The sequence below is a fragment of the Antechinus flavipes genome, chromosome 2 (genome assembly GCF_016432865.1).
Source record: "Antechinus flavipes isolate AdamAnt ecotype Samford, QLD, Australia chromosome 2, AdamAnt_v2, whole genome shotgun sequence".
Lineage (NCBI taxonomy): Eukaryota > Metazoa > Chordata > Mammalia > Dasyuromorphia > Dasyuridae > Antechinus > Antechinus flavipes.
In genome coordinates this window covers 125015457-125033971 of record NC_067399.1, presented here as the reverse complement: position 1 = coordinate 125033971, position 18515 = coordinate 125015457, and the positions used below count along the sequence as shown (strand labels likewise).

Here is an 18515-nt window from a genome sequence, read left to right as displayed (position 1 = left end):
TAGTATCTCCCCTGACTTAGCATCTCCTGGGTACAAAATAAGAACTTAATAAAATAATTATCATAATAAAAATCAATTAAATAATTGATGAAGGATACAAATAAAAAAGCCAAAAAAAATTTCCCCCACTCAATGTGATTAAGTGGGAAATTCTAAATGGGAGAGCCAATGCATACATATAAGGAAATGGTCTAACTAGCAGAGATATTTTGGATTGGAAAATTACAGGAAAGACTAATAGAGCCATATGGATAGTAGATTGGCACACCTTCCAGTATAAATGTTAATGTTAATTGGATTATGGTTCTAGGAATCATAATCTTTCCTCCATATCAAATCATAATGGATCCTAGATTTAGAGATGGAGGGGTCTTGAAGAGGTCATCACATACAACCCCTTCATTTTTACAGATTCCTTTGTACAGTCTACCCTTCCTCTCTCCCCCTACTGGAATACTTTCACTCAAGAGCTACACTTTTTGGAATTCCTAATTCCATCAAGCTTTTACAAGAAGCCTTTACTGATAACCCAAGTAGTTAGCTCCTTCCTTTTTTGAAATCACTTTGTATCTATTGTGTGTGTGTATTTATGTGCTTGCTTAGCTCTATACAAGTCATACACTCTTTACCCTCCTCCAGAAATCTCCCAGGGCAATCTCTGTTTTGTCTTCATTCCTAGAGCCTAGGATAGTCACACACACACAATAGGTGTTTTAATAAATGCCCAATGATCTTAGAAAAACATGAAATAATGAAGAGTAAAATGAGCAGAACCAAAAGAACACTATATAAACAGCAAAATTGTTTTGATGATAACTTTGTGATTAAGTTATTTTAACTATTAAAATACCTTATGAAGATGCTATCTGCATCTCAAGAAAGAACTGACAAATAAAAGTATATATAGAATGATTTTACTATGTATGACATACACGTTTGTGTCTACTGGAAGGCATCTCTGGGGGAAGGAGAGAAGAGGGAAAGTGAGAAAAAGAAATTTACATGATAATTTTATTATATATTTAAAAGAAATAGCAAATTGTACATAATAGATTTGCAGTTTCATGTGCAATGATCTTTTATACTGTTGTGGAAATGCTTGCTTTATTCCATAAATAATATATAAAGAAAAAAATAAATACTTGTGGAATCTGAATTGAATTCTGATTCCAAAGCTAGTATGCTTTCCTTTATACCACATTGCCTCTAAATTTCATCTCTCTCGAATTGCAGCTCTTAGTAGGTTCTGCACACAGTAGTGGCTTTACTTTAGTCGAACGAATGAATAAATTGTGTTCAATGAGCGAAGAGGTTGGTATATGTTGGGAGGGAAGGGATTGAGAAAAAAAAAATGTAAGGAGTAATTTTGCTTCATTCCTCCTGTTCCTCCATCCCGACTTCTCTGCCCCTGATGTCTTTCTAACCATGAAAACCCAACTATATCCAATGTGGTGTATACTTGGTCAAAAAGCTTGGTCCAGTATAGAAGGGCAGTCGGACCGTCCCGGGTCAGAGATTAGGTTAGAGATCCAGACTCCGAATCCATCCAAAAGGTTTACCAAAGGAACTATAGAAATGCTAAACAGTAACAGATCTCCGGGCGGAAAACAATGTGGCTTTAATTGTTTGTGTTCTTCAAGGTCTCAGCCTGAGATTAGTTCCCACCCACCCACCCCCCATTCCTCCTTTCAGCTTCTCCCGGCAGCTGGCTTCCCTTTAAACTTGAATCTCCCAGATGCCAGGAGAAGGTAAATGAGGAAGAGGGTGGGGGCGAGCAAACTATTACTCCCCCTAAGAAACTAGGGTCCGCCAGCTAATAGAAGCGAAGGGGAGGGAGAGAAGGAGGAGTGAGAAGGAAGAAAACGGGGTCCCATTGGATAGAAGAGGTTGTGACGAAGAGAAGAGGGAGGAGATTTCCCGGAGTGAACAGGGATGGGTGGGGGGAGATCGAGGAGGAGTGGGAGGGGAAAGCAATCCCTGTTCAGTTTCTGGTCCTGTGCTTCAGGGCCCCCTGAGATTGGGATAGGATCCCAGGGACTGAGGTTCTGGGCTCGGCCTCTTTCCTTGCTCTGCTGGCTGGCGGGAGGAAGCGCTCGCCAGCTGGACGCCCCCTCCCCCTCCTCTGCCTCGCTGCCACCCCCACCCCGGCTGGAGTCCAGCTCTTGCATTTCAACTGTTGGGTTTAGCTCTTGGGGACTTTTTTTGTGTTTGTATATTTCCTCCTCTTTCTCCTTTGTTACTCCGAAAACCCTTCCAGGCTGGAGGGAGGGACGACCAGGTTCTCATGGAAGGCTGCTGCCGCTAAGTACCCCCTCCTCAGCCTTAAAAATACTCGAGGAAAAAAAAAAAAGGCTCTCCCTACTCCCCGCTCCGACCCGTTGCCTGCTTTCTCTCCGCTGTAGCCAGCAGCTACAGCTCGGGCTTCATTGATGCTTAACGGTGAGTAGCAGGGGGTGGGCATCAGGGTGAAGGGGAAAGCGCCGCAAGTCACATATTTGCAGAGAATCCGAAGGGGTGTTTAGACGGATTAAAGATAAAACTCGCTGTTTTCCTGAGTGTCCCTCTTTCTCCTTCCTTTTCTCCCCAAATCTGGGCCAAGTTTTTTGGGGCATTTTGGGGGGTTTTTTTGGGGGGGAGGAACAGAAATGCTCCCAGAAACGCGAACCCAGTATGCCCCCAACTAGTCCCTGAGATCGGGGAGACCTTTGGCTTCCCTGGGATCTATGAGAGTATCTGAACCCCTCTCAGCCTAAAATGTGAAATCGAGTGGAAGGTCTAGGACCTGAGCAGAGCCCCGGCTTTGTTTCCCCGCTTCCCTCCCCAGTCCCCTTCCCCCTGCCTTTGTGCTCTCCAACTGTCCTTTGTTGTGGTTGTCGGGAGAGTTAAATCCAAGCATGGGCTGGGATTCTTCCTAGAGGGAGCTCAAGTTCTTGGCAAGAAACTTTGCTGGCAATTTAAAATATGTACGGCATACATATGTTGCTGAAGGATGGGCTCTCTCCCCTTTCTTTGTTGAAGCATCTTTAATACTGTGCTTTCAGCTTGGAATATCTAGAGAAGATGCCCACCTGTGATTATTCGAGCTTGTATGGCATTTCAAGAGTTTGTCTCAAGCAGATCAAGGATAGTTTCTGTGCTGCCTTCTTGATGGAGCCCCCAGCTTATGACCCAGAGCCAAAGTAATTTTTTCCTGGCTTCTTTACTCCCCCTGAGATCATTCATTTCAAATCTGTGAGAGTCACTGAGTTCCTTCCAGCTGAAGTTTTGTTTTGTTTTAACTTAGAAGGCAGTGTGAGAATTAGGGTTTTCTCTTTAATAGGGAAGCAGCAGCTTTCTTTAGCAGAACTATATTAAGAGCTGAAATAAAAGTAGAAAGAGCATTTATATAGCACCTTGAGGTTTGCAAAATCTTTTAAGATGTTTTCATTTGATATTTCCTATGGTATAATAGGTGCTATTGTCCTCATTTTACAGATCAGGAAATTGAGGTTGTGACTTGTTCAGAGTCACATAATTGATTGTGTAAACCTGAATTTCAATTTAGGCCTTTCACTTTCCAAGTCCAATGCTCTGTCCACTCACTGTCCCACCTACCTGATACTTGGAAGACCCTGGTTAAAAACCAACAGATTTCCATTCTTCTGAGTGTTGCTGGCTGGGTGGCTAGTGAAGAGAATGTTTTCTTAAGTTCCTGCCAGATCTCAGTTTAATGGATTCAAGAAGGTTTTATTTTAAGGCTGGAATGAGGGAATGGTGTCTGTGTCCCATCTCCATTCTTCTTCTTCCTCTCCCCCCATCCCTCTCTACTTCTCTGAAAATTAAGCAAAATATGATAGAAGGATAAATCAGTACTAGGGCCTGTCCAGAAACTCACACTAAAGATCAATTTTTACCTTTTTCATATCATCATCCCTTCTTGTTATGTGTCAGGAAGATAAGATATTCAAGATCTCTAGAATCCTACTAAGGAAAGCTCCTCCAAGCAATAGGTAGTTGGAGATTCAATAGAAAAAAAAAAAAAAACCTGCTGGGAAAGAAATCAACTCTGTTGTAATCATGATCTTTTGTTCCCATTTCTTGAATTCTTAGCCTGATTTTCCACTGAGAGTTTCGACTCCTAAGAGTTCATTTCTTGAATTTCTCAGTTCTTAAAATGACCAAGGGAACCAGTTTCTTGTATGTCAGAATGAGGTAACTGATCTTGTCTTGTATAAAACATCTGGGGCCCTCTACTTCCTTTCTCTGGGCCCTGGAAGACAAAGTGTTCATCTAGCCCTGTGTTCCTGAACAATAGATTACATTCAATTCAGAAATATTAAACACCTACTAAATGCAGAGGTTTGAATGTGCTAGGGGTCAAAAACTGAAATTGATGTAGTACTCTAAAATTGAAGAGAAAAGTGAGCCTTTCAGTTGTGGAATCCTGGAAGGCTTTCTAGAGACACCTGAGCAGGATCCTGAATGAGGAGATACAGCTGACCACGAAGCTTTTCTCAATTCCCCCAAACTCCAGGGAACAAGACTGAGGCATTCTGGGCCAGTGAGTCTAGTGACAAACCACTGTCCACGTTCCAAGAGAGGTATATGGAGAACAAAATCAGATCTTCACCATTAAGTTGAAGGCTCTTACAGATGATATGATTCAGTTCACAAAGTACACTATGGACAAGAAAGTGGTAAGGGAGTTAAGTTCCTAGAGGCCTTTTTTTTCCCCAAATAAAATATCAATTCTGCTTTTTTTCTCTTCCACTCTCCTCCTGATCCTACCTTTGCTATCTCCAAGAATCCCAAAGTCTTAATCCTTGACAGTGAAAGTAAATTTTTTTATTATTTATGTGTCCTTGGGCAAGCAACTTCAATCTCCCTGCAGTCTCCATTTTTTCATCTATAAAATGGGGAGAGAGTTGAACTATGTGGTTTCTGGGGTCTCAACTATCTCTAGAACTATAAGGTCTCTGTTTCCTCCTAACTTCCTCTAACTTCTCTAATTTCCTCTGATTCTATTGGGGAAGAGAAGAATTTGAGTGAGTCTTAGACACCACTTAATAGGCTGTAGTTATTGCCAAAAAGATCTCATTTTTTTGGTTATAAGTTATAAGTTGATCTCATTTGTCCAAGAACCTGAGTAGTGTTATAGCAAAATGTGTTCATTGTACTAAGATTTCTAATGAAATCTTCTCCTCCTCCCCCATCTCTGCCAAGGATAGATGTGAAGAAATGAAATAAAATCAACAACCTCTCATAAAGCAGGTGCTAGCAGGCCACTTTTCCTGGAATATGCTAGTGTCTTCCCTCTGTGATTATTTATAATTCATCCTGTATGTATTTTGTTATACACAGTTAATGTCTCCTCACCTAGCAGAGGCTCAGTAAGTCTTGCTGAATAGAATTCTGGGCTTAGATTCCACCAAGAAGCATTTATGTGCCAGGTACTCTACTAAATTTTGGAATTAGATAAAAACAAACCAAAAATTCTAGAACTTTTCACTTGATCTTGTCTAATATAGACATTGGTTTTTCTGTGTGTGTCATAATAATCAAATATTAGCTCCTTAAGGGCAGGGATTATTTTATTTCTGTTGCTTAGCCCAGTGCTTGACCAGGCAGCATAGTTTAATAGACATGAAGCTAGTCTCGGAGTCACAAAGAACTAGGTTCAAATCCCATGTGTCCATGAGATAATCACTTCAGTGCTCCAGGGAATTCTCAAAGGTGCAGACTCATTTCCTAATTGTGGTCAAAGAATCTCCACATTAAAAGTTTTGTTCATTGATATACATCTGAACTATAGAACCCTATCTCCCCCCTCCCAAAAAACCAAACTAACAAACAACAAACCTACAGTATCTGGCACGTAGATTTGAGATTTAGAGCTGCAAGGAACCTTAGAAAATCGTGAGTGTACACACATACATACACACACACACACACACACACACACACGTCTAGGCACCTAGTCTCACTTTATAGATGAAGAAATGGAGGCACAGGGATTAAGTGACTTGTCCTTAGTCACAGAGCTGGTAAATATCTGATATAGGATTTGAGCTCAGGTCTTCCTTGCTCCAACTGCCATGGCACTGCACTGTTGTTGTTCAGTGGTTTTAGGAGGGTCTGACTTTTCATGACCCCATTTGGGGTGCTTTTGGCAAAGATACAGGAGTGTTTTGTCATTTCCTTTTCCAGCTCATTTTATAGATGAGGAAACTGAAGCAAATAGGGTTAAGTGACTTGCCTAGGAACACACAGCTAGTAAGTGTTTGAAATCAAATCTAAACTCTGGAACATTAGTTCCCTATTCCAGGCATGGCACTCTGTCCACTGCCTGATCTAGCCAAGAATGCTGTACATATCAGAAACTTAATAAATGCTTATTGAATTGAATTGAATTGCCTCCCCAGATGGAAATTTGCAGCTTCTCCAAGGGCTATCTTTCCTCCTCCTCTGTCTCCCTGTATGAGATCTCTGTCCTATCTATTAAGGAGAATGATGAAAGGCTTACCAGGTTTTGATGGGGATGTGTGGAAGGAAGTTACTACATGCCCAAATCAAGAGACAGTCATGGGTTAAGTCAAATAGCTATGACTTCATTCTCACCATACCAAATTATTCCCCCCAGTGCCCCTGGTATCTAATCCTGAAATGGATTGGGATGAACTGGAAAAGGATACTTAACCAGCCTTCTTTTTCTTTTTTTTTTTATCCTTACCTGGCTGGTTGTGTTTCCATATGATCCTTCCTAGAAGCATTGGAATGACCTGGAGGAAAGTTCTCTTTAGGGCTTTCTGAAAGTCTTTTAATTTTTATCTATTAAGAATAAATGTACTTAAATTATCAATGTGTGCCTGGTGAATTTAGATGTATAAATTATATTTCCTCATACCAATCGTATGAGGCAAATAATGTGAGTATTATTTTCATTTTGTGGATGAAACTGAGCACCCCAGAGAGGTGACCTAACTTGCCCACAGTAATACAGTTAGTTTTTTATTTGCCCATGGTCATATGGCTAGTTTTAAGAACTCAGCCTTCCTCATATGGCTAGTTTCAGAGCCAAGACTTGGACCCAGGTCTTCTGACTAAAGCCAATATAAACAATGTAAGAGAAAACTTCCTGGCTTCTTTCGAGTCACAGTTAAAGCCTCATTTAAAGCCTTACTATCTACAAGAAGCTTTTCTTGATCCCCCCTTAATGCTAGTGCCTTCCCTCTGTGATTATCTACAGTTTGGCCTACATATATCTCATTTATACATATTTGGAATCTCCCGACCTAGTGGAGGTTCAATAGCCCAGTGAATAGAATTCTAGGCTCAGAGTCGTGATGACCTAAGTTCAAATATAACTTAACACTTCCTACTGTTGTGAACCTTGGAAAGTTATTATCTTCTGCCTGCCTCAGTTTTTTCAACTGTATAACAATTGCCTTCCAGGGTTGTTATGAGAATCAGATGAAATAATATTTGTTAAAGTACTTAGCACATAGTAGGCTCTTAAACTCTTGTTTCCTTTCCCCCTCATTAAATTATAAATTCTTTAAGAATAGGAACTTCCTTTTGCCTTTCTTTGTGTCCCCAAAACTTACTACAGTATCTGATAATGTGGTAGACTAGTAATAAAAGCTTATTGTCTAACTGACTAGAAGTTATCCAGAAATAATCTTGCTTAGGAGATTGTGGGTACCCTAGAGGTCTTTGGGCAAAGGCCTAATGTCTGCTCTGAGGTATTTCATAGATGAGATTCTTTCTAGTTATGGATTGGACAAGATTGAGGGTTCTTAACTTTTTGTTGTCATAAACCCTTTTATAGTTTAGTGAATCCTACAAACCCTTTCTCAGAGTTTTACTTATTGACTATATTCACAATTGAAAGAAAAGGTAAATGGCAGTTAGAGGTTAGTGAAAATAAAGATTTGTTTTTTTCCCATTCAAAATATGGGCTTCTTAAAATCTATGCATAGACCTATCCACAAACCCTTTAACAACCCTAGTCTAGATGGACTAGATCTCTTCCATTTCAGATCTTTTTTATTCCTTATTCTTTTATCATACTATTTACTCTATCAAAATGAAGAGCCCAATCAAGCTGTCCATCAAGTCTGTGGTTTGGTCATTTTCAGTAATGTCCTTTTTTTTTTTTGGCAAAAATACTGGAATGGTTTGCCATTTCCTTCTCCAGCTCATTTTACAGATGAGGAAACTGAGGCAAACTGAGTTAAGTGACTTGCCTAGTGTCATAATGGCTAATAAGTATTTAAGATTTGAACTCATGTCCTCCTGACTCCTGTCAGCATTCTGTCTACTGCCCTGGAATCAGATAGCTTCAAAATCCTTTTCTAATCAGCCCTTGAATGAACCAGCTAGCCAATCTAATAATAGTATTAACTTATATATATATAGGGGGTCCCCTATTAAGGGGACCATTGAGCCCCATGAAATCTGTGATCCTATTTGTAGGAGCTGAGGTGCCCTCTATTTCATCCATAACATTATCTCCTCCTCTCTTTCCAGGATGTGCCTGCAGCCTAGGACTGATCTACAACAACAGGTCGTGCACAATGCCCCCCATCAGTTTCCAGGACCTCCCACTCAACATCTACATGGTCATCTTTGGCACAGGCATCTTTGTCTTTGTGCTCAGTCTCATCTTCTGCTGCTACTTTATCAGGTGAGTGGAGAGAAGAAGAGACTGGAGGGCTTAGAGAGACCCCTCTTGAAGATTTGGACTTAGGCTATATGTATTCTCATGCTGCCGGGGCTTATAGCCCTCTCTGTCATCTGTGTCTCCTTCAGTCTCTCTGTATTTACCTGGCCCTGTCACGTTATTCCAGGGGGTTCGGCGGGTCATCCCACAACTTTGTCTGATTCCTGGATTATTCTAAGGGCATCAGACACTGGCTTGTTGTGATAAGTTAATGATACCTTAAGAAATACCCTTCTGATTCCCCCCTCCCCCCTTCCCTCAGAGGGTGACAGGAGGCAGATGGGCATTAGTCACACTAACGGTACCTCCCTCTGTACTCCTGGGAAATCCCTTCTCTTTCACCATTGGTCCAGGGGCTAATTTTAGAAGGAAGATGTCTGGGGAGTATCTTGTTTATTCCTCCTGAGCCCTTATTTTTGAGATGGAAAAACCAAAAACAACACTTGTTCTCTATTGTTCTGGGATCCAGAAGAGCATGCGAGATTGTCAGGAACCTCTGAATGCCAGGAATCCCTTTTCACTAAAATGCAAGAGTGGAGGGAGGGAACACATCTGGTACTACAGAAGGTCTTCTCCAGGGATGACCTGGAGATGAACATCAGAACAAAGCATGTGTGCAGCCTATTAGGCTATAATCCAATCTCTACTCAGATGTTCCAGAAGTCAGGGGCACTGAATGAGATGAAACTGCAGAAGAACTTGGGACCTAGGGTAATTAGGAAGTAGTGGACAGAACAACAGATTTAGTATTAAAGGACCTGAGTTTGAATTCTATTTCTGTTACTCACTAGCTATCTGGAATTTTGGAAATCACTTAATTTTTTCATCTCTATTGAGGGATTTAGCATAAGTAATTCTAAGATCCTTTCTATCCCTAAATTATATGATTTTAGATTTTTACATAGGCTTTTGGATACTTCAGATGGAAGAAGCTACTGAGAAAAGTACTAAGTCACTGCCCTAACCCTCCCGAGGGAGAGGAACTATCACAGTATTGACCACAGGTGTGACATTACTTTTTTGCATTCTCTTAACTTGTAACTCTTCAGATACCTGTCCCTAAACCTGGAATCTTCTAGTTTAGGGTTTCTGCAGTCAAGATCATGAAATCATAGAGAAAGAAGGAACCTTTGAAATCATTTTGTCCAGCTCTTCTTAAAGTACTGTGGAAGAAAAAGGTCCAGAGGGGGAAATTGAATTGCCTTGGGTCAAATGGCCAGTTATATACCAGAACCAGGACAACAATTCAGGTCAAGACCGTGGTTTCTTCTTTCCTCTTGTACTATTTATTTGATCCCAGTCATTTGGGAATGTGAGACCTGAAGAAGGAAAAAGAAAGAACAACATCTATGCTACTTCTTCACAAGTGCTCTTTTTCTATCTGAACTCAGCTTGTTTCCAGTTAATAAAAAGTTGTCCCACTGCCTACCTCTAACTAAGAGCATTTGGAGAAGAAAAGATCATCTCAGGGAAGTCCCCAGAGAGAAAGAGGCAGGCTAGAGAAATACCACGGATGATTTATTTATCATGGGGCTTAGAGGACTCTGTGAAAACCAACTCTGTTGATGCTTCTGCCTCACACCCCACCCCCACCCTACAGGGATAGACTAGAGAATGAAGTGATCAGCATAATATCCTGGAAAGAACATGGGCGAAGGAGTCAAGACTCTTGTATTATAGGCCTAACCCAGCCACTAACTGAAATGGGAGACCTCAAGAGTCATAGTTCTACTTTGGGCTTCGGTTTCAACCTCTCAAATGAGGACTATATGGTTGCTAAGAGAGAGTGATAGTGTAATGTAGGGGAGCGAGTATTGGATTTGAATTCAAGCCCTGAGTTCAAATCCTGTCTCTGATTACTTATCATTTGTGGTAATAAGTAATTAAGTCCAAGTCATTTGATCTTCTTTTAACTTGGTTTCCTCAATTTTAAAATGAGGAGCTTGAACTATGATTTCCAAGGTCCCTTATAGTTTTGGTTCTCTCATTGTTAAGGTTTTGTTTTGTTTTGTTTTGTTTTTTATTCTCCAAATCCTATAAGCCTCTTCTTTCCCCTTCCCATTTCCTCCCCAATCCCTCTTTTCTCAAGAGGCTATGGAATTTTTGATTTGGGTGGAAGATGGTTTGAAGGACCAAGGAGTACCCATCGTTGCCTATGGCAAGCTGGTGACTGAGGGCTGGCAATAACAAGGCATAGAGGGGAGCCTGGGGGGCATGTGTCGCTGGCATTTATCTTCACTATTTACTGCTTTGGCTAAAGGTAAAAGGACAGCTGAATAGCCACAGGATGCCCAAACCTGCCCAGTCCTCAGTGGCATTAATACCACCTGTCCCTGGAGCAGCGACCTTCCCAAATGCTCATCCCTGTTCCCCTCGACAGCCTCGGTGCCACTAGTGTCTGGCATTTCTGGAGTCTGTGTGTGAGACAGACAGATAGACGGAATGGAGAACAGAGAGAGGGGGGAAGAGAGCAGAAGAGGGAGGAAGTGGGGAGAAACAGAGAGATGGAGAGATTGAGTGCCTCTGTGTGGTATTTTGTGTGTCTCTTTATGTGTATGTGGGAGAATGGTGACTTGTGTGTATGTATATGAGAGAGAAAGAGAGAGATAGTGTGTGTGTGTGTGTGTATGTGTGAGATAATTCATGTGTTTCTGTGTCAATATATAGAAAGAGACCCAGGCTCAGAAGCCACTTCCTTTCCAGCCTTCTCAGTTTCCTTCTCAGCCAAAATGGGACCATGACTGCCTACCCCCAAACTATGAGCTCATCAGCACACAACTAGAAGCTGGTTCCCTCGTTGCCTTTCTTCCCTGTCTTTCCTTGGCTTCCCTGAGGGCCTCCCTGCTTCTGTTCCCCAGGCAGGATGAGGGGGACATCAAGGCAGGAAGTGGCAGGAAGGGGACGATTATGGGGGGGGAAGGGCTGGCCTTATTGTTTCTGTGGGAGGAGAGGAGCCTGCTGACTGTATTTTTAAATGGCCCTATTGAAACCAGAGGATATTTTTAGATGCCTTGCTCATCCGACAGCTGAGAGGGCCACCTGCCCAAAGCTGTTGGCACTACATTCCCAGTTCGGTACCCTGTTGCCCTTGCTCATCCTGTCCTTCCCCCTCCCCATCCCCTAGCTGAACCTTCCCAGAGTGGAGACTGCTTTTTTCCATTCCAGCCATCAAGCAACCTCCCTCCAAGAGGTAAAATTTATCCTGTTCTCCCCTAGTGGCAGCAAAGGGTAAGGGTCGGGGTGGGGGGCGTAACAGTTGCTTCAAGCCCAGACTTCTCAGAACTAAAGACAAATGAGAGATTCGTACTAAAAAAAAAAAAAAAAATCGATCCTCCAACCCTGAGATTGGGGCTTCCCGTAGCCTCTGCAGCTAGCCGATGGAATCGCTGGGACTACTGGCAGTCTGATCTCATTCCCTCTGCCTCCCAACTTTGACTGGCAGAGTGGGCTTTGCTATGCTTTCTGCCATCTCCTCACTTCTGCCTTGTCAGTTTTCCCCCTTATCCTTGTCCGGGGCCTCTTCAACAGTCTGAACAGTTGTGGGAGTGGAAAACTGGCTCTGCTTCCCTAGCAATCACTAGATAAATAACTGCTATATAACCTAAAACTCTTTCCCTCCTCTACTTCTTTCTTCCCACAGCAAACTCAGGCACCAGGCACAGAGTGAGCGGTATGGATATAAAGAGGTAATACGGGCTTACACGTGCATGCGTCCCAAAATCACTTTTGCTTGGGAGAGGAGAACCCAAACATTAAAAGGAGGGGCTCTGGAGGCAAAGGACTGGTATTCAAATCCCAATTTTGCTGCTGATTAGGACTTGGGTGATTCTGGACACCCACCCAAACCCCCTAGGATAAGACGAGACAGCCTCTGACATTCCTTTCAGATTCAGATCCAGAATCCTACGGGTCTAGAACTCAAAATCTCCAATCTGTCGTACTTATGGCTTGCTCTTAGGCAGCCTCACTATAGTCTGGAGGTTAAATTCCCCTTCAACCATTTCCATCTGCCCCAGACATGAGAACCTTAGACCTGAAGTCATTGCCTATTGATGAGAGGGAGAGACAATGGGATTCTACAGCCCTTTTTAGAGGACCACTTTCTCCATATCTTCATGCAATCCTTGTTCTTCATCAACAAGTATTTATTAAGCACATTCCTATGTGTTCAAGTACTATATTAAGTGCTTGGGATACAGAGAAAGGCAAATACAGTCCTTCCCTTTAAAGAGCTCACAATTCTGATGGGAAGGTAACATCAAACATCTGTGTGGATATAAAACAGTGTAAAGAGGAGATCATCTCAGATGGAAGGTACTAGCAGAAAAGTCTCTTGCAGTAGGGAGGATTTGAGCTGATCTCAAAAGGGAAGGAGGGCCTTCCATGCCTGAGGAAACAGCTGGTGAAAAAGCCAGTTTGGGAAGGTGGAGTCTTATGTTCAAAGAGTAGCAAGGAGGCCACCATATCATCACTGGACAGAGTCCTCAGGGTGGAGAAAAAATGGAAGAAGACTGGAAAAGGGGTTAGGTTATAAAAGAGTTTTAAAAGCCAAACCTGATAGTCCTTTTCTTCCTTTCAGGTGGTACTGAAAGGTGATGCTAAGAAGTTACATTTATATGGGGTGAGTGCATCAGGGAAGCGGAATGACAGTACTAATTTATATGGAGACATTATTTATTCCCTTTTGTCCCTCGCCTGTGTCCTTGGAGGTGGAGAGAAAGCCATAGTTTTTCTTACTCCTTACATGAAAAAAGATAAATTCCTTTTTATGTCTTCTGATATTTGATAAGCTTTGTTGTGATCTATATGAGTATTCTTTCCATTAGATTACTGCCCCTCCATGCCTAATTTCAGGGAGCTGGATGGTGCACTCCATCCATTGTTCTTCTGAATTCATCTTCCTGATTTCAAATCTGCCCTCAGACACTTACTAGCTGGGTGACTCTGAGAAAGTCACTTAACCCTGTTTGCCTCAGTTTCCTCATTTGTAAAATGAGCCAGAGAAGGAATGTTAAATTGTTTCTGTATTTTTGCCAAGAAAACTTCAAATGGGGTCACAAAAAGTTGGACATGACTGAAAAATGACTAAACATGCCTAGTTTCATGAACAGTTCTGATGGGGAGAAAATTATTCATCACCTGGTGTCCAGTTTTTTGGTGATCAGTCTTCCTACTTTTAACCAGAATATCCTATCACCAATCTCTTTCTAATTTGGAAGAACTTGCCAATTCTTTGTGCTTTACTTGACATATATAACCTTTAGAGAACTGAGTCACTTCCACACCATCATGGTACTTGAATAGAGATATTCCTTCCTTTATTATTTAACTCAACAAATAACATATTTAGTATCTGCCATATGCAGGGCCAAGTATAAAGGCCAAAATGAAACAGTGTCTGCCTTCAAGGACTTTATATTCTATTTTCTACTTTACATATTGTGCAATATGCTGAGAATGACACAGTTTAAATAAAACAGTCTTTGCCCTCAAGGAGCTCACCATCTAGTAGATTTTGCCTATTTCACAACAGTGGATAAGTTTATCAAACTTATTACATGATGAAAATGGAAAAAAATAGAATTTAATTTTAAAAGGATTTTTTAAAAGCAGATTTATGGATAAGAATCATTAACAATTACAAAAAGAAGCTGGACTATATACTTCATCATTAGAATTTATGTCAATCTTAGCTGTGCCTCATTCTTGGAGGCCTTTTTTCAGGAGAATACTGAGCTTTCATGACATGATGTCATGAAAAAACATGGAGTCAGAGCCCCTGGATTTGAATTCCATCTTACCACCTTAGTAATGTGGGCTTGTCATCCCAATTTTCTGTGTTCAGTTTCCTCATCTATAAAATGAGGGAGTTAGACTAAATGACCTGTAGACTCCCTTCCAGCTCTGTCAATGACCATGAATCAAGCACAACATGACACTTCCTGCTCCTTCCACTGCCCTTTCCCTCAGACCAGTCCTTTTCCCCAACTGATCCCTTATTTTAGATATTCTCCCATGGCTAACTCATATCTCTCTTTCCCCTTCCATCTTAACAGGAAAATCATAAGCCAGGTTATTCCTGGATCTATTGCATACACATATTTACAATTGGCTCCAATTTACTATTTCCAAATTGATCCATCTTTATCTACTTTAAGTAAATCTGGAAAAGTTGATAGTTTGCTAAAACATTCTCTTTTGACCATTTTTCCCCTTGGAGGGTGGGCGGTGGTAGAAGAAAGATGAATGATCTGTGTGTCTGTAAACAACATATACACAGAGTTCTTCAGGGAGTAGGAGGTGTGACTAGACAGATGGCTGAACAGACAGGACTTCCCCTCACCCCGTTCTTTTCTCCCAGTGTGTTCTATTTTGTTCGAACAGTGAGCAAATGTCTTTTCCCTCGGCCTCTGCTTCCTCACTTGTAAAATGAGAGCTTGAATGATCCCCAAGATCTCTCAGGGCTCTGAAACCTATGATCCTAAGTTCACAGATAAATCCCAGAATAAGACTGATATCTTCTTATTCCATACACCTGGCCTCTAGCCGGTATTCCTCAGAATAAGTTCAGTATTGAGGGCAGGGTAAGGTAGTGGAGTGGGGGAAATAAAGCAATCTAAGTTTGGACTGAGTGAAATCATACAATTCACACGCCCTTATTCCCTTCCCCCTCTCTGTCCACAGCAGACTTGTGCTGTCTGCCTAGAAGACTTCAAAGGGAAAGATGAGCTTGGTGTGCTACCTTGTCAACATGCTTTCCACAGGAAGTGAGTCATCGCCGTGGGGACCTCTTGGTGTGGCGGGTGCTAAGGGGGTACCTTTTCAGGCAGGAGACACATCGTGCTTTCCAAGCATCCCCTCCCCATTTCCTTCCCACTAAGGTGGAGGATGGAAGACAATGAGGAAACCTGTTTCTCCTACAGTGCTTTTGGCCCTGCCTGCGGCAGACCTGTGCCTAGTCTGGGAACACTGCCATGCCAGGCGGTCCTAATGGTGGGGAGGGACTGACAGGACTAAGGCCAGGGTTCTGATACATCCTTAGTGTTGTGATACAGTCAAGAGATGTGAATTCAAAGCCTAGCTCTGGCACGTACTTTGTGACCTCAGCAAGTCAAATTAGTACTTGTGTTCTGTGTAATAGGATAACTACCTATCTCACAGGTCTCTTGTAGGGAAAGTACTTTGGAAACCTTAAAGGACAACAGAAATATTAATAAATAACAATTAATATTGTTCTGCTGGGTCTTTTGCAGGCAGTGCTGGGGGGCTGGGCCATGTAGGGAGAAGGATGGTATCAGGAAAGAGGAATGGTGGGTTCAGGGTGGAAATTTCTAAGCTAAGCAGTGAAAGAAACCTGTGTCCTCTCCCTTCAGGTGTCTGGTGAAGTGGCTGGAAGTCCGATGCGTCTGTCCTATGTGCAATAAACCCATCGCTGGCCCCCCAGAGGCCACTCAGAGCATTGGTACCCTCCTTGATGAACTGGTCTGAAGACTGCCTTTTCCCGAGGACTCGGACACCTAAATGCCAAGTGCCTGCCTGGTCTACTCCTTAACTGCATGGCCTACAGTGTAGCAGATGCCCCTTGGGGCCGTCCCTTTAGCTGGAAAGAGAATGGGCAAGCTGGTCCTTGCCCTTCCTTACGAAGGGGTAAAGTCCAGAGCCTCCGTCTCCTTCTGTCTCCCTTCTCCAGCACTCTGACGCCTCCTTCCCTGCTACTCTACCTTGCTGATGTCGCTCATGGGTCAGGGCTGCTAGATTGTGGTGCCAGACTTTCTATTTGTCGTTTGCTGTAGAGAAATTAGACATCTCCTGACACAATGAAAAGTTTGTGTCTGAGCAAAAAAAAAAAGGACCAGGGACCATCAGGGAAATTAAGCCCATTACTCTTCAGGGTGACCAGGACTAGGCTAGTCGCCCCACCCAGGCAGGAACTTCTTCGTTAGATTCTCACAGTTGTTCCTTGATGGGGAGGAAGGGATGAGGCAGGCCCTGTCCCCATTGGTAATTCTTCCTCCCTCTTTCCTCACCTACCTTCAAGCAGGTGTCTGGGAGGAAAGAAGGGGATACAAAGAGTAAGGCACAGGTTGGGGGTGGGGGGTGTAGTGGATAACCGAAGTTCTGCCTGTGGCAGAGATGATGGAGGGCCAATAGGCCACCTCCATACTTTTTTTTAAAAAAAGTTAATGTTTACATTGGACTTTCAGAAACAGCAGCTGGCTGGCTGAACTGACAAAGTGTGGGAGCAAGCACCCTGCCCAGAGCTGGGATCTGTGCGGTCACCAGTTTCTTAACCTGCCCTTTTCCCACTTCCCTTAGTTACTCTTAGAACTCCTCTTCCCACTCTCCTGGGTCCTGAAGGGTTTTGTGCATCTACCAGCAGAAGATGTATTCCCTATCACCAGGGTGATTTCCAGGGGTCAGGTGTTTCTTGAAGGGAGAAAAGTGATGGGGGTGGGGGTGCAGTGTTGAGGATGGAGGAGTCTGGAAACCTTGGACCAGATGCCCTTTTCTCTTTTGTAAATAGTATTTTTATACCTTAGTCTCCTCACCGTCTCAGGCTTTGTACATGGGACACTTGGGGAGTCCCATTTCTCCCCATAGTGGGTGGGGGGTGGGACAAAGGGTGTATGCAAAAAAAAATAATAATAAAGCAGATTGTCTAAATATTATTGTTGTTGTTGATGCGATGAGAGCCCATTGGGAGAAGCCAGAATTTTAGGTGCTCTGATCATAATTAAGGAAAGACAAACCCCCCTTTACTTTAGAGCTGTCTTCATAAAAGAAATTATGGTGTCAGCGCTAGCTGATGTATACACTAGAATGAGACTATCTCCAATATCCAGTAAAAAATCATAGACATGGAAGACTCATCTATATTGCCTTGTCTTAGAGAAACACATTTGATTTGGAAGTCAGAAAAAATTAATGTGAGTTCTGCCTCTCACTTACTGCAATTTTGGGCAAGTCATTTAACTGCTTTGATCAATTTATTTCACTATCTGTGGTCCTAGCCTCTCAAGACCTGGACAGACACTGTGTTCATCTTAGGGGACAAGACCCAAATTATTTCCACTTGAGTTAGCCCTAATATAATTTGCTTCTGGAAGATATCAGAATATAGCTCATGTCTCGATTATCATCACAGGTGGGGAAGAGTTTTCTGGCTGTTGTGTAAGTACTTGAGTAATGAAACAGAATTAACTTTCCTTCATTTCAAGAAAATGTCAAAATAAAATAAAGGACTCAGACTGGTCCAGAAATAATTTTTCTTTGTTAACAAGTCCTGACTTTCCTTAGTCAAATCCTTTTTCTTTTTAACCTATGTAACCCTCTATGGGTCTCAGTTTTCTCATTTTCAAAATAAGAGTTCTCTCAGCTCTAAATCTAGTCCTTCATACTGAGCACTAACCTATGCTTTCTTACTTTCTAGAAAGGAAAAGAATTTGGAAGTTTCTAAGGAGGTTAATGCCTTCTATTCCAGTGAGTGACAATTTCTGCCTTAGGGACCTATCTGGTCTTGGTATAGCACTATTCAGCATTCTGAAAGGAAATAAACTTGGGGCTGCTGGAGAGATAGGGGTTATCCCTATTCCATCAGATCTGCATTATTCAAATAACCTAACTTCATGATTTCAGTGGGAAAATTTCAGGGGTTTTTTACTTCCTCAATTATAGCTTAGAAAGCTGCTCTGCCCAGTTAAGTTTTATTTGTAATTTTTCTATAAGAGACTGGTGCTTACTAGGAATGTACTTTTTTTTTCAGTAAAAGTCTCACTCATCAAACTCTCAAGGCTTGGGCTTGCTAAAGGTACAT

At 42.2% G+C, this 18515-nt stretch overlaps 1 protein-coding gene across 2 annotated transcripts; it reads left to right on the top strand.

The window, feature by feature from the left end:
- Positions 1-1960: 1960 nt before the first annotated feature.
- RNF122 (ring finger protein 122) lies at positions 1961-17365 on the top strand. Of its 2 annotated transcripts, none has more exons than XM_051975500.1 (6): positions 1961-2439; positions 8509-8665; positions 12342-12387; positions 13281-13322; positions 15389-15468; positions 16075-17365. In XM_051975500.1, exons 1-6 carry the CDS (start codon positions 2430-2432, stop codon positions 16187-16189), a joined length of 450 nt encoding a protein of 149 aa, XP_051831460.1. In that variant the 5' UTR covers positions 1961-2429; the 3' UTR covers positions 16190-17365. The 2 variants fall into 2 exon arrangements, with proteins under 2 accessions (XP_051831460.1, XP_051831459.1); XM_051975499.1 differs by having other exon boundaries at positions 15386-15468.
- Positions 17366-18515: the final 1150 nt, after the last annotated feature.

Excerpts from the sequence above, each read along its gene's own strand:
- RNF122 (XM_051975499.1), top strand. Across the intron at positions 8,666-12,341 it reads TTCTGCTGCTACTTTATCAG|CAAACTCAGGCACCAGGCAC; the intron begins GTGAGTGGAGAG and ends TTCTTCCCACAG. Across the intron at positions 12,388-13,280 it reads AGCGGTATGGATATAAAGAG|GTGGTACTGAAAGGTGATGC; the intron begins GTAATACGGGCT and ends TCTTCCTTTCAG.